The sequence below is a fragment of the Motacilla alba genome, chromosome 7, assembly GCF_015832195.1.
Source record: "Motacilla alba alba isolate MOTALB_02 chromosome 7, Motacilla_alba_V1.0_pri, whole genome shotgun sequence".
Taxonomy (NCBI): Eukaryota; Metazoa; Chordata; class Aves; order Passeriformes; family Motacillidae; genus Motacilla; species Motacilla alba.
Window position 1 is genome coordinate 23695748 of NC_052022.1, and position 13205 is coordinate 23708952.

Consider the following 13205-nt stretch of genomic DNA (forward strand, 5'->3'; position numbering starts at 1 on the left):
TAGCCTTCTTTTATATGAGCATAATTTTAGATCTTGAAGAACCTACACTTTGTGGGAGGTTAGTGAATGAATGGGCTGGGGGCTGACTGTGTATAGGTTTTCAAGTCCTTTACAAGAAGGAAATGCAGTTGATGTCAGCATGTTAATTTGATGGAGTGGAGTACATTTGTAGGAAGCTTTATACAGCTGTTGGGTGTTAACTTAAAACTGTGTCTTCGTTTGCTACATTTGTTTGTTTGCTGTGTCTTTAGGTTATTTAATAAAACCTGTGGTGAAACACTAGAAAAGCTCCTGGACTTTGTCTTCCAAACAGCTATTGTTGTCAGCGTTAAGGGTCTTCATGTCTTAAACAAAACAGTCATTTTTCCTTATAGCAAAACTATGATTTTGAAACTTACTTACTCTTTATGTGTTATGGCGTATTTTTATTTTAAAAGTGAACTTATATCAATTGGGCCTTTTCTGGATGTTGGAGTCAAATCAAGTCACTGTGACTTCTGGAAATAGAACTGCTACTGTACAAAATCCTTATTAGTATAAAAAACATTCAGAGGAACACTTCAAGTTCGTGCCCACACTCTTCAGATTCCCTTTGTTTCTGAAGGCCATTGTGGGCTTGACTGCTGTATTTCTGTGTCTGTGGTAAATCAGTGCATACAGTGGTGCAGTGCACGAGACAAGGTTGGCTTGGCACCGCTGAATTGTCATCAGTCCGCTCTTGTTATTACTCATAAACTGTTCTTGGCTCTAAGCACCCTATAGATGCTCCCTGTTTAGTGCTCAGGAACTCTTTCCTTCGAAATTGTGTGCCTTTTTAATGTGTCATGGCTCAATTATCACATTCATTTTGGCTGCCAAAATAGCCATATATATTGTCTAGCAAGCGACAGCCTGGGCCTTTATCTCTTTCTGGCTGTTTGCCAGCTGTTTAATTGCAGCCCTGTGTTTGCTGTGTGTCACATCTTATGGTGGTCTATTATACCCAGCTAAAACAATATTTTGAAAATGTTTCAAATGTAAACTAATTCTGTGAGACTTTACATCCTGTTATTTACATGATCTGCTAGGAATGTAATATAGGTCATTTTTCCCCCTACAAATATGAACACTTGTACCTCGGATCATCTTACGAATTTCCAGGGCAGAGAGAAGACAAGACGGGGATACAGAAATGCTCTCTCATCCCCTTGAGAGATGTAATTAAAGCTGTACACTTGTCATGCAATTTTTCATTTGTAGTTTCCAAGATGTTTTTAAAGCTAAATATTCTCTTTGTTCTGCCTTTAGAAAAGAGCAAGCATGCAGAAATTGAGCTGAGATCTCAAAAGGAATAGCAAAGCCTGTGAGCCATATTTCTGCCCAAATGGATACTTTGGGTGAAGGTGATGTTGGGGTTTCCGTGAATGGTGTCTCACAGAGGCGGAGAATGGTGCAGGTGCTGTTTGCACACAGTATATTTGGTTTGGCAGCCACCTGCTTTCCATCGGGAAATACTCTCTGTTCTGCTACCCCACCTGGGGGATGGAGCTGCTCAGTGTGAAACCAGGATATTGGAGGGCTAAGCACTCCACAGCACTTAGGTGTGCAGGGAATCCTTGGGCTAAGTATGAGTCCAGTTTTAGCTACCTCTCTTTGTGCAGATATTTGTATCTCGCTCATTTTTTGCCTGAAGAGCTGTTATCTTGAGAGTTTCAGCTCCTGGATGGATTCCTTTGTGGTGCAAAATGCTTTAGCCTTGAGAGCAGTGAAGGTACATTAGCTAGCAATCTTGGCTGTGTAGATTTTTTGGCAGAAACTTTGCTTTTCCACTGCTTTAAGAGGAAATCAGGATTTGTTCTATTGCTTGTTTAATAGGAAGAATAACTGTTTAACAAGAAAAACGTGATAAAAGTCTTGGTAAACAGCTTTGCAGTTCAGAGGAAGACAGAACAGAAGAGCACTTAAGAAAGATCCCATTTTTGTACAAAACAATAGGTTTATAATTAAGTAGTAAGAATTAACCTTAAAAAAAGGAGAAAGAATAAGTTATCCTGTAGGCAGGATTAGATCTACAGGATTTTTTTTCTTCTTAATTGGAGGGGAAAGGATCCCATCTAGCTAAAGCCATCTAGCGTACTGTAAGAGTCTTGATTTAAAATGGGCTTTTTTTTGAAGGAAATAAAATTATTAAGAGTGCTCTTAAACCTTGTGAAAAATCCAATATTGTGTGAGGATAATGTACTCAAGCATGTGCATGTATGTTTTTTTCTGGTTTATCTGCTAGAAAAATTGTAGTTAATAACTCCCTTTTAACGTATCTTTTTGAGAAGCTGACCTGTTACAAAGTGAGCATTCAAAGGTTTTTAGGAGAGAGTTGTACATATATGGGGCAGCTGGAGTAAGAATGGTTGTGGCAGTTCTGCTGTGCTGTCACTGCATGTCTCCTCAGGAAATGGATCAAAACAGTCACTAATATAATTTTTTTTGTAGCAAGATCTGCATAGTTCCAGTACTCTACAATGTGACCAGTCTATCCAGTGTCAAAAAAAGGCCACTCTGCTTGAGTTTCTGCTTGACAAAACTCCTCATTGTTCCATTAAGCTTTTGTGTAAGTGCTGTGTTTAGCATGTTTTGCATGTGAGTTTTTTACATATCCCAAAGCACTTTACTTTCTAGTGAGTCCAAAGACATCATCAACTAAGTTTTGTAGTATACAGATGAAGTGGGTGCTGAAAGGCAGCCTGCAGAAACCCTTCCTCTCTTCATGCTGCCTGGTTCGATAAGGCAGATGTGCCTGTGTGCCATTGACACAGAGGTGTAGATTTTTACTTGATTTATTAAGTTGTTTTTGTTTCTGAAGAGAAGTTCCAACACTCAGTGAATAGATACCTTTTCATGGGAAAACACTCATGTGTTAGATGTGGTCATTGCAAACTAATGGTGACTTTGGGGAAGTTTCTCTACTATTTGAGGTCTTCAAATATCCCTGAGAGTAGATACAAGGAAGTTAAATCCCAGCAAGGCTTGCACAAAGCCCAGGTGGCAAAGCAATGATGCCAATTACTCGTCATGGCTGAACATTCACTATCTACACAACAACAGATATGAAGGACATGATAAGGACAGGTGACCAGAATGCATAAACCATACACCACTACAGGCTGATCAAGCCTGAGTGATGAAATAATGAAATATTAATGAAATGCAGGAAACTGGTGGGAAGCAGGGTGAGAGCAACACTCTGCATACCCACACTGCATTTGCTGTGGAACTGTTGAGAGGTGCAGTGTGGGGCAGCCAGTGTGCAGAACTGTCACAGACCAATGGCTCAGACAGAGTGTGGACCAGCTGCAGTACTGGTGCTTCAGGGTTTTGCTTGGCTTTTCATGTACCTAAGCTTGCTGTGCTTTCTGTTCCAAGTCCTGTTTCACATGCTGCCTTTGTTCACCATTGCTGCCTTTTTTGCATCCTCTTCCTCTCCCATCTCCACAGCTGTGATTTCAGTAATTGGGACTAAACACTGGCCTTTCTTCAGTGGAATATTTCTTGTATAATCACAGCTACTTTCTTTGGGCATTAAAAAAAAATAAAAAGAACAACAAAAGAACAGTAAAAATATGCATCCTTTGCAGGAACGTGCAGCGTGTTCAGGGTTAAAGCAGACCAGGAAAAGGGGCACTTCCCTTTCTTGTCAAATTAGCTTTGGTTTCTAAGATCCATCACATTGGAATGCAGCCCTGAAATGCCAATTTTCTTGTAAGGAGGAAGCAGAGCCAATTGACTTAAACTTTTAGTTGCATCTGCTGGCAATTTCCACCAGAGGCTAATTACAGCTCACAGCTATCACCAGCAGATGACTGGCTGGTTCCACCTCACAAAAAAAGCAAGTTTAAACCCACACACGGGTTTCTTTTTCCTTGAAATTTTAAGACTGGGATAGCATTTTTCAAGCAGATATTTTACACATACAAAGAGAATTCTTCAAAATTTAGGTAAATTATTTTATCATACAAATAATATTTCTAGGTCTTTCCAAATCTGGAGGTCATTTACTGGGCTTTGTACTGTATCCCAATACCATATCAACACTACACATTGTGTGCATTAAATTGTGATGTGATTAACCCAGCTTACTTTCTGCGTTGTCAGTTCTGGAAATTACTTCAAGATAACTGAAATAGCTCAGACCTTTTTACTTTGTTAATGCTGCAGGTCTGAAAATGCTTATGGGTACTGAAATATTTGCACCTCTTGATACTGTGGTTCCACAGAAATGAATTTTGCAAGAGTGAGCCTTTTCAAGAGTGATTGTTTTCAAAAAAGAATGGAGCATCACTTTTTCAGCTTGCATCACTAGATGGCGTTGCCTAGTAGTCTAACAGCTGAATCTGACAATAGATAAAATTAATGTAAATCTGTAGAGTAATTTAAACATTTAAATCTTTCACTGTATATGTCTTAGGTATTTTTTCACCTTTTCAATCATACTTCTAATTGTTGAAGAATGGGTGTTGTGCTGAAGTGTTACTTTTGCCTGTTGCAGCTCTTAAGCAAGTAGTGAGTGTGCTGTAGTTTCTTCTGTGGTTCTGCTCTTCCTTGGCCTGCTTGAGCACTCCTTGAAGTCGTGTGCTGAGGGATTGAGGCTCAGCCAGAGCTTGTGCTGCTGTTTCATGCACGGTTCTCTCTGTACACAATTAGCCTCTTTTAATGGCATGCTGAAATACTAGCAGAAGGACTGCTTGGAGGATGCCAGAGCAGACAGGCAATGAAAACTCTGCCAGTATTACTTTATAGAAAGCTCCTGGTATATGACATGTGTTTCTAAAGTAGGATGTCCACTGTTATTACAGACAACATGAAAAAAACCAAAAATGTTGTTTGAGGCTTTTATTCTGTTGTTTATTTTGTGGTTTAGACACCATGCCACATTTTTTTCTTCCTGGCTGGTTTCCTCTGTTTTGTCAGTGGTCAGTCATGCTCTGGCAGCAGCACTAACATGACACTGCTGTGCCTGCACATGGGGCATGGCCATGCCTGCCTATTCTCTGGTGTGCTTTTTCCCAGGCAAGGCTGGAGGAAACTTGCCTTTCACATGAGAAGTGTATTTAGCTGAAAGCAAAAAGATGTCAGGTAGGTGGATTTATTCAGGGACGATGGTAAGGAGAAATGATGAACCAAGCAGCTTTTGTTCAGCTCCATCATCTGCCTCTTTTAAATTGTAAGTGAGAATTTGGCATAACATTCTCCCTTTTCTTAGTTCACTAGCACTTTTAAATTAAAAGATCTCCTGCTTGACATTATAGTTATTTAAAAATTCTTTCTTAACCCATTGCAGATGTCTTTATCAGCCTACTAAAAATCAAAGAATTATTGTTGACAGGAATTGGTACAACTCACCTGTTTAGTTTCTTAGTTTAAATAATATTTCTAGATAATGTCAATTGGTTTGCCTGTAATTATACATTTAGATGTAGGGAGTGTGCACACCTCTGGTTTTAACACTTGTATTTACAAAACAATATTTTTAAGACTTTACGGTAGAATCTTAGTTGTAGGATAATGTTGAGTTTGGACACCTATAAAGCAGTATCACATTTCATAAAAGAATGAGGAATAAAAAAGCCAAGTTAAAGAAAGCAACAAACAGTAACCGTGTACCAGACGCTTTTGATGAAGGTTGGTAACCAAAGCTTCTGTTTATAAAAGAGATTTAAAATTAGATGCTAGACCTTATTTGAAAACTTTCTGGAAACCTGTGCAGTGTATTTCTGTATGTGAAGGTAGCTCTTTGCAAAGCATCGCTTAAGAGAAATGTCAAATAAGATCTGGGGAGTGAGCAAGATTGTTTTGAGAACTGCAGCACAATGCTTAACAGCTCCTCACGTGTGCTGGGGAAGTGGTGTAAGAATGCCAGGACAGGAAAACCCTTAATCTTCTTTTACAGATCCACGATTTTAAATCAGAATAATGTGAGTAGCTATAAAGTGATCAAGTCACTTATGAGCTTATTTTTCATCACTTTATACCAGGCAATTGATAGTAAAGGTACAGAATTTGGTACAAGAGAGCACTGGTGGGAAAGGTTACATATTTGAGCAGCCCAGCCAGTTACATACTGAAGCATGTGCTTGTCTCCCATTGAAGGCACTGGGTTTTGAGCACATGGAGAAACACTTTCCTGAGCTGGGTCTGAGGGAGGGGAGTCGGTTAAGCAGGGCCAAACACAGAAAGAGGAGGGGAAACCAGCATGGTGACTGCAAGTGGGAAATAGCTATCGTGTTCATTATTTTACAGGGAAAAGCTCTACCTGTGGCTGTGCAATGCACTGCTAAAATTTGTAACAGATCTCAAAACCTCATCTTCAAATACGTCTGATCCCCCAGTGCCTCCACAGGGGGTGTAGCCCAGTGCTAGGTCAGTGCATTTGGAAAGCATAGGCTTTGGTGCCTGAGCAGGGAGGGGAAGAGAAAGGAGGGGAACTAGGACAGCCTGCCTGCTGTCCCCTCGCTTTGCCAGCTTTCTTACTGCAGCTTCAGAAATACGCCATTCAGAGGGATAATATTTCTGCCACACCTCCATCCCACTGTGCTGTCTGCCAGCAGGAGAGGCAGAAATGTGGAGCCAGTAGTTTTGAGGAACTGTTTAGAAGATCACTGTTTGGAAGGACACTGTTTCATGAGCATAAAATCAAAGTGCACATTCAGTGCCAGTCTTTTCACCTAAATTTTACATAAGGGCTGAATGCTCATTTAATCCTGTTTATTTGGGGGCATTCAGCACATAATACTAAATGTGCTTGATTTTTTTTTTATTTGCAGGTCACCTTTTAATGGAGCTGTAAAAGTAAGTGCAAACTGCACCTTCTTTTGTCATCAGTAAGTGCTGAAGGGTGTAATGCTCAGGGCAGGAGTGGCTCTGGGCTCACATGTGGGAGAAGGATGGGCAAACCCTAGCACTACCCAGTAAGTAAGAGGGTTGAAAGGCATCATGGGCTCTTGTTCATTTGCACTGTCTGTTTGTACAGGCCTCCTCAACACTACAAATACTTCTTTTTGGTTTCTTACTTGGGATACTTCTCAGAGGCCCTGTTGTGCTAATCCTAACAAAGACATGTCCAGAAGAACAGTTTTTGCACTGAAGAGTTTATCTGCAATACCTAATGGTTCTCCTGCTTGGTTGAAAAAGAGATCTGGATAGCTTATCTTGATGTCCTGCAGGTCAGACATAATTAGGAAACAGAGCTCAGGCTGCTGCTCTACTCAGGGAGGTAGCACATACCCCTTTCAGAGTGTCTTACGGAGGAATTTTGTCCTTGGTAGAAGTCAGTTAAGTACACTTTCCACACAATGAATGCAGGCAATTCCTGTGTTCCCTACCTACAGTGGAGTATGATCTGGATGCACTTTGTACATATGCCAGAAATGCAGATGGGGGCCAGATGAAACACTCATAGATCTCAAACCCCCTTTTCCCCTCTCTGATTTGCAGCTATTGAATTAATTAGCAGTGCACATAAACAGGAAATGACCCAAAGGGCGCTCAAATTCACAGTACACTGTGAATGCTTTGAGCTGTAATCTGGATGGCTGGTGGAATAAAAAGTCAGATCAAGAGTCAGTTTCTTTCTGAGCTGCCCTCTTCTGTCACAGGAGCAGATTATAACCCTGCTGCTGCAGATCCTCCTCATTCACTCCCTTCCTTGGCAGCTCCTGTGTTTGAATAGGAAATGTCTGCATATCTGTGGTGGTGGGAGGAGATGAGAATTAGGATGTCTCACGTCAGAAGATCATCAGTCCCTTTCAGGCACCAGGCAGGAATGGGCAGTGTCTGGAGGTGGCTGCCCAGCTGCCACTGTTCTGTGTGTCTGCTGGGCCTGGATGCTGAGTGCTGTTCCTCTAGCAGTTGTGTGATCACTGAAATCAGGATTAAGTTCTCATTTTTTAAAGAAACTGTGTGTGTTTTTTTTAAATTACAACTTTTTGGAAGAAAAGCCAACTGTTTAACCATGGCATTTCCAGGAAGGTGGAAAAATTGCCAAATGCAGGCAAATGTAGTTTTTACTCGTTATGAGAAGCAGACATGAAGATCTGTGTAACACGTGGCTGCCATCACTGCAGAAGTTGTCATCCTCTGCGCAGGGCTGAGCTTCTCTGTGTAAAGTCAGCATTGTAGGAAATCATATAAAACAGATCTGATGTCTTACCTCAGTGCCAAACATGGGAATTTCTCCGTTGGCTTTTAATCAGTTGCAATAATAATAAAAAAAAAAAAGCTTTGGCTTGTCCTCAGCACCTGAAACACACTGTTTGATTGTCAGTGGTTTCATCCCAGCCATCTTTTCAGACCCAAACAGTTTGGATGACTTTTGTTGAGTCTGTTCTGTGAAAATGGAAGAAAGTCATGTTAAGTGCCAGAAGCTGGGAGCTGAGAAGGGCCTCAGCCCTTGTGCAGGCAGGGCTGTGTTGAGGGTCCCTGTGGTGTCAGCGAGCTCTTACACGGAGTCATGTGCATATTTGAAAAGTATAGACCAGACTTGCAGGCAGTGTCTATCGGGGGTGTGTCTTGATTTCCTGCTGGCTCTGGGAGCTGCTCTCTCTATGAATGGGGGTGTGGCTGGCAGCATTAGGAGCAGGGCTGAGGTAGTGCTGCAGTGAGCTCCCCTTCCTGTGCTGTTGGCAGGAAGGCAAGGAGCACGAGGCACAGGTGAGCTGCCAGGCCTGACAGAGTGCCAAAAGGCAGATCTCCACAGAGGCATGAATACTGTAAGGGAACACCAGCTGGCCTAACTTCATATTGAAGGCTGCCCTTCAGTACAGAACTGTCCCTGGATCCTGTGAGGAGCTGTGTTAATGCAGCAGAGTCTAACACAGCAAAGGCAGGATGGCCAGTGCCCCTAAGAGGGACTCCCTCCACACCCTGCACTTGTGTGGAGAAGACAACAGGAGCATCCTGGAGCAGGAAGACTGGGAGAGTGTTTTCTCAGAAGGAGCTCTTCCCTTGCCTTGTATCTTCCTGTGCGCCAGGAAAACATCAATACTCAAGTAAAATATTTTTTTTCTTTTTTTAATTAAAAAAAAAAGCAAACCATTACTTAAAACAGAAGGTTCAACTGGAGCTTGTCAAGAGGAAACACTCAAGTCTCGTGCAGCTATAGAGAGGTTGGTGCAGGACATTTTGTGTGCAGAACGATGTAATGACACTTGCATAAGATGCTCTGCCTGTCTCCCAGCTCAGACCCACTGTGTTGCAGCTTTATTTTTTTCAGACACTGTGTGAATAAACTCAGGAGCAGGAGGTTGAAGCAGCAAGACAGCTGCTATCCTCTCCTGGGAGACAGGGAAGTATCACCATGCCACCAGACCTGCTTATATTACATGGGAAAAACATGCTCAGTTCCATTCTTCTGTATATTTTTCATCTAAAGGTTAGAGCACAGTCTCTAACCTTCTAAAGAAGAGGGACTTTGAAGAGCAGGGCCCTCTGCCTAATTATGCATTAGGCCCCCTACACTAAACAAATAAGGAGGCTGTCTCCTAAGTGGTCTAGCTCCTATTTACAAACCCACAAAGGAGTTAATGGTGCTCAGTTCCTGCTTTCCCTTGATGTTCCCAAGCACCGTCTCTGCCTGGAAGCCTTCTCTGTGGCCAGGGAGACACTTGCCCTGTTAGATGTGAGACAAGGAGGGGGAGGATCATTGTTTCCAGAGAAAGTACTTTTGGCAGTTTTACCTGTGAGAGCCTGTGAGAGAACTTGGATCCCTGCCAGTCCATTCTGAACCTGTGATTTGGCAAATGTGAGGTAGTAGGAGGGAGATTGCCCAACAAAAGTGTGGAGAAGCACACCTAAAAGATCAGTTTGTCCAGCCTTGTCCAGGGTAGCTGAGCGCCTAGCACTTCTTTTCACATGCTGACCATGCTGCAAGGAGCAGCAGTCTACTGCAGAGGGGAGGAGAAGATTGGCAGCCTTCTACCTGTTTGGCCCTTGGCAAGATGTGTGCCCTCAGGAGTGAGCTTGGAGAAACGCTTCCCTAGCACAAGACTTGACAGCAATTTAAATGGCTGATCAGGACCAAAGGAACCTGCTTTTGCTTCCAGCACTCTGTGTTGAAAGGCAGCCCACCTCTCCCAACAGTTTCATCCTCTTCATGTTCTCTCTGGCAGCTTCCACCGTGGTAACTCTACCTTGAAACACATCTTGTGATCCTGCTTTAGACCAGAGAGTGGTAAAAGGCTGGTATGAGTGGCAAAGCCTTGCAGTTAGCTGCAATTACTGGCCACGTGTGAGAATGCTGCCTGTTTCAGCTCTTTCCTGACCCATTCTCCAGACAACATGCTTTTCTGCATCATCCCAAGGTTTCTTGAATCTCCGTTATAACTCCTGGCTTTTAGTTGGAGGCTACAGGATTATTTTGTTTTTTACAGCTTTTCAAATTGTCCAGAGGTCCTGCTGGAATTCTTGGTTGGCTTTCAGGTCTGGCATAAAAATGAGCTGAAATATCCATATTCTCCACTGTCTTCTTACTGTTGCTGGACAGGCCAGTTGTTGCTTGCCTGAGCTCTTACTTCCCTGCAGAGACCCTGGAGATGCAGGAAAAGGGTGCAGCAAGGACCTCTGTGTAGGTAGAACAGGGGACAGAAGTCTCCACCTGGCTGCTAACAGTGACAAATGTTGTGGGGAGAAGCACTGTCTTGTATTTGTTTGCATTAGGAGGACAAGGAGGCATTTATAGAGAGAGGAAGGAAAGCACAGTTTAAGTATATTTAATATTCATTTGAGTTTAAAAACCCATAAATGTTTATAATCAAATAGATAATTCAAATTTACTGAAGTATACATTCAACAAGGAAATATTGCAAGCTAAGGGCTTTGTGATTGCTTTGTTGATGGAGGATGGACTTGGCTGAGGTTATTACAGTATTGACTTGAAGAGGATGGATTTGCTAGCAGGGCGGGTGATCTTGTCTGGCCTCAGCCAAGGGAAAAAAATGAGGGAAGTTAGGAAACTAGTGCCAGCTTGTGGCATTGGATGAGTAATCTCAAACAGCCATAAATATATTGTAGCTTTAAAGTTATAGAAATATATGGTAAGGAAAAGGAAGATTTCATTCAGTAGACAGGATAGTGGCAGTCAAGAGAATTAGTTTACATTTTTATTAGGCATTCTCATTAAGGGAGTGGGAGAGCAGGATTTATTCGCTTCCTGACTCATAAGGCTTATTGGGGATGTTTCAGTACTGAGATCCTTAAGCATCTCAAACTAATGAAAAGATCATTTCAGGGCTCTTGAACTGCTTTATAGCTTGTGATAACAGAAAAGATGTGTTTATTTTGGGAAAGATTGTTTAACTGGTAAAGAAATGTTCTTAAGCACTGGCAGAGCAATATGCCAGCAGTTGTCACATGCATATGTATAACCGTAGCTGAATATGGATCTAATCTGTTTACCAAGAAAGTAAATAATAAGATTGTGGGGTTTGCCCTTGCTCAGAACAACAGTGAATTAACCTGAAGAGATTTTGTTTCTTATGCCAAGAGATTGTATCTTATTTGGAGAGATTGTAGAGGTTCTTACAGATTTTCCTGTAAAACAAATATTAAATCTGAAGAAATTATAAGTAGATTTTATCTAAAGCAGTGGAGGTCTGATTCATTTTTAGTTTTATTGCCTCTTTTTACATTGTTTATTAATTCATTGACTAAACTAATTCATTAGTTATACATTATCAATGTTAATAATTTAGTTGTTAGCTGTTAAATGTTAATCATTGTTCATTTATTAGATATTCATTAAAGTATACTTTATGCCCTAGATAAAGCACAAATTGCGATCTTTTAATGAATTTTGAACCAAGTAAATTAATTCTTACTAGCATTTCCTAGTGTCCAAAGTGTAATACAGTATATTCATTTAAAGCAACTCCACTGACATCAGTGACATTAGTTGAGCCTCAGACAAGACTGAGAACTGAATTTGGTCAAAAGGACTGAATACACTTGTTCATTTTAATAATTCTCTGCATAGCCTATGCCAGCAAAATATTTCCATACCAACTAAATATACCAACCATTATGTACCCTGCATGCATCCTGTGAAATGCTACAGATTAAAATAGTTCTGCTGAAAGCTTTTCAACCTCCTCCATTAAACTTGCGAGGAGTATCTACCCAGAAAGCCTTTAAATAGGAAAATGTCCTCAGTTTTGGATCTAATAGGAAAATGTCCTAAGTTTTGTCCAAAATTCTGGATCTTCACTGGCCTTTATTGCCTCCCTCTCTCCTGCCCTGTTGCATGTTTCTTGGATTTGGCACTAAAAGCCATTAACAGCTCAAGAGCTAAACTTGCTCATCACATTGACATAGGTAGTGAGTAGTGCAGCTTCAGGCTGAGAAATCAGGTCCTCTGCCTAGATCCCCCCCGGTTCCCTGAGGCTAGTCAAGGTCTCTGGTAAATCTTCAGAAAAGGGGACAATAGGATCTCCTCCTGTAGTGTGTTCTGCATGGAATGTTTCTAAACTTGTTCCAGACAATGTAAACTCTTACCTCTCTAGGAACAGAAGGTAATACTGTGTATTTTGCTGATCTGATTTATCATTTTAAGGCTCTGTTTAGTTGACCTCCTGCTGCTGGCATTGGTTACATTTCCTGGATAGTAAAACTGAGCCTGTCTAACTGTCATAACTACTGGGAAAAGGCATTTCTCTGCTTCACTCCTCTCCACAAGTTCCCACTGACCCTCTGCTGACAGCTCCTCAGCACTCATGTGAATTCTCCCCACAAGTCTGGACCTGAGCACACAGCTTTTGTTTCATTTTTGGACATGCCTTTATATGCTGCTCTTCTAAGTAAGAATCAAGATTGCATCCAGCTGCTCCAGACTATTTAAATTTTTCTGAAAGCATGTTTGTCCTGGAACAGCCCCACTGAAAGGAACAGAGGAGTGGGACATGCCAAGCATCTCCTTGGCAGCTCTGAACAAATCCTGCCTGATAACATGTTTCTGTTTGTTGTTCAACAGTGGAGTAAGTTTATTGAAATCTCAATGATCATAATTAGGCTCAAAAGTTAGCGTTGTGTCAGCACACAGAAAAGACGTTGAATGTTGCCTTGGAGTCAAATTTCAGACTTGGTGTCGCTAGTTCCTGTGTGCGTGGTACATCTGCCAGGGCAATGACATCTTTAACCTCTTCTTCAGCAATTGTTCCCATCTAAGACCGGTAACAGCTCTA

At 41.6% G+C, this 13205-nt stretch overlaps 1 protein-coding gene across 3 annotated transcripts in view; it reads left to right on the plus strand.

Annotated features, from left to right (window-relative positions):
• The window catches only part of UBE2E3 (ubiquitin conjugating enzyme E2 E3), a 53754-nt gene that overhangs the window by 18685 nt on the left and 21864 nt on the right, over positions 1 to 13205 (plus strand). Inside the window, exon 1 of one of the 3 annotated variants that reach the window (XM_038142540.1) lies at positions 6810 to 6941. The exons of the other annotated variants lie outside the window; for them this stretch is intronic. Coding sequence (XP_037998468.1) covers positions 6874 to 6941 — 68 coding nt within the window. The 5' untranslated portion in view covers positions 6810 to 6873. Of the gene's footprint in view, positions 1 to 6809; positions 6942 to 13205 lie in introns of those variants that run through there. 3 annotated transcript variants of the gene reach the window in all.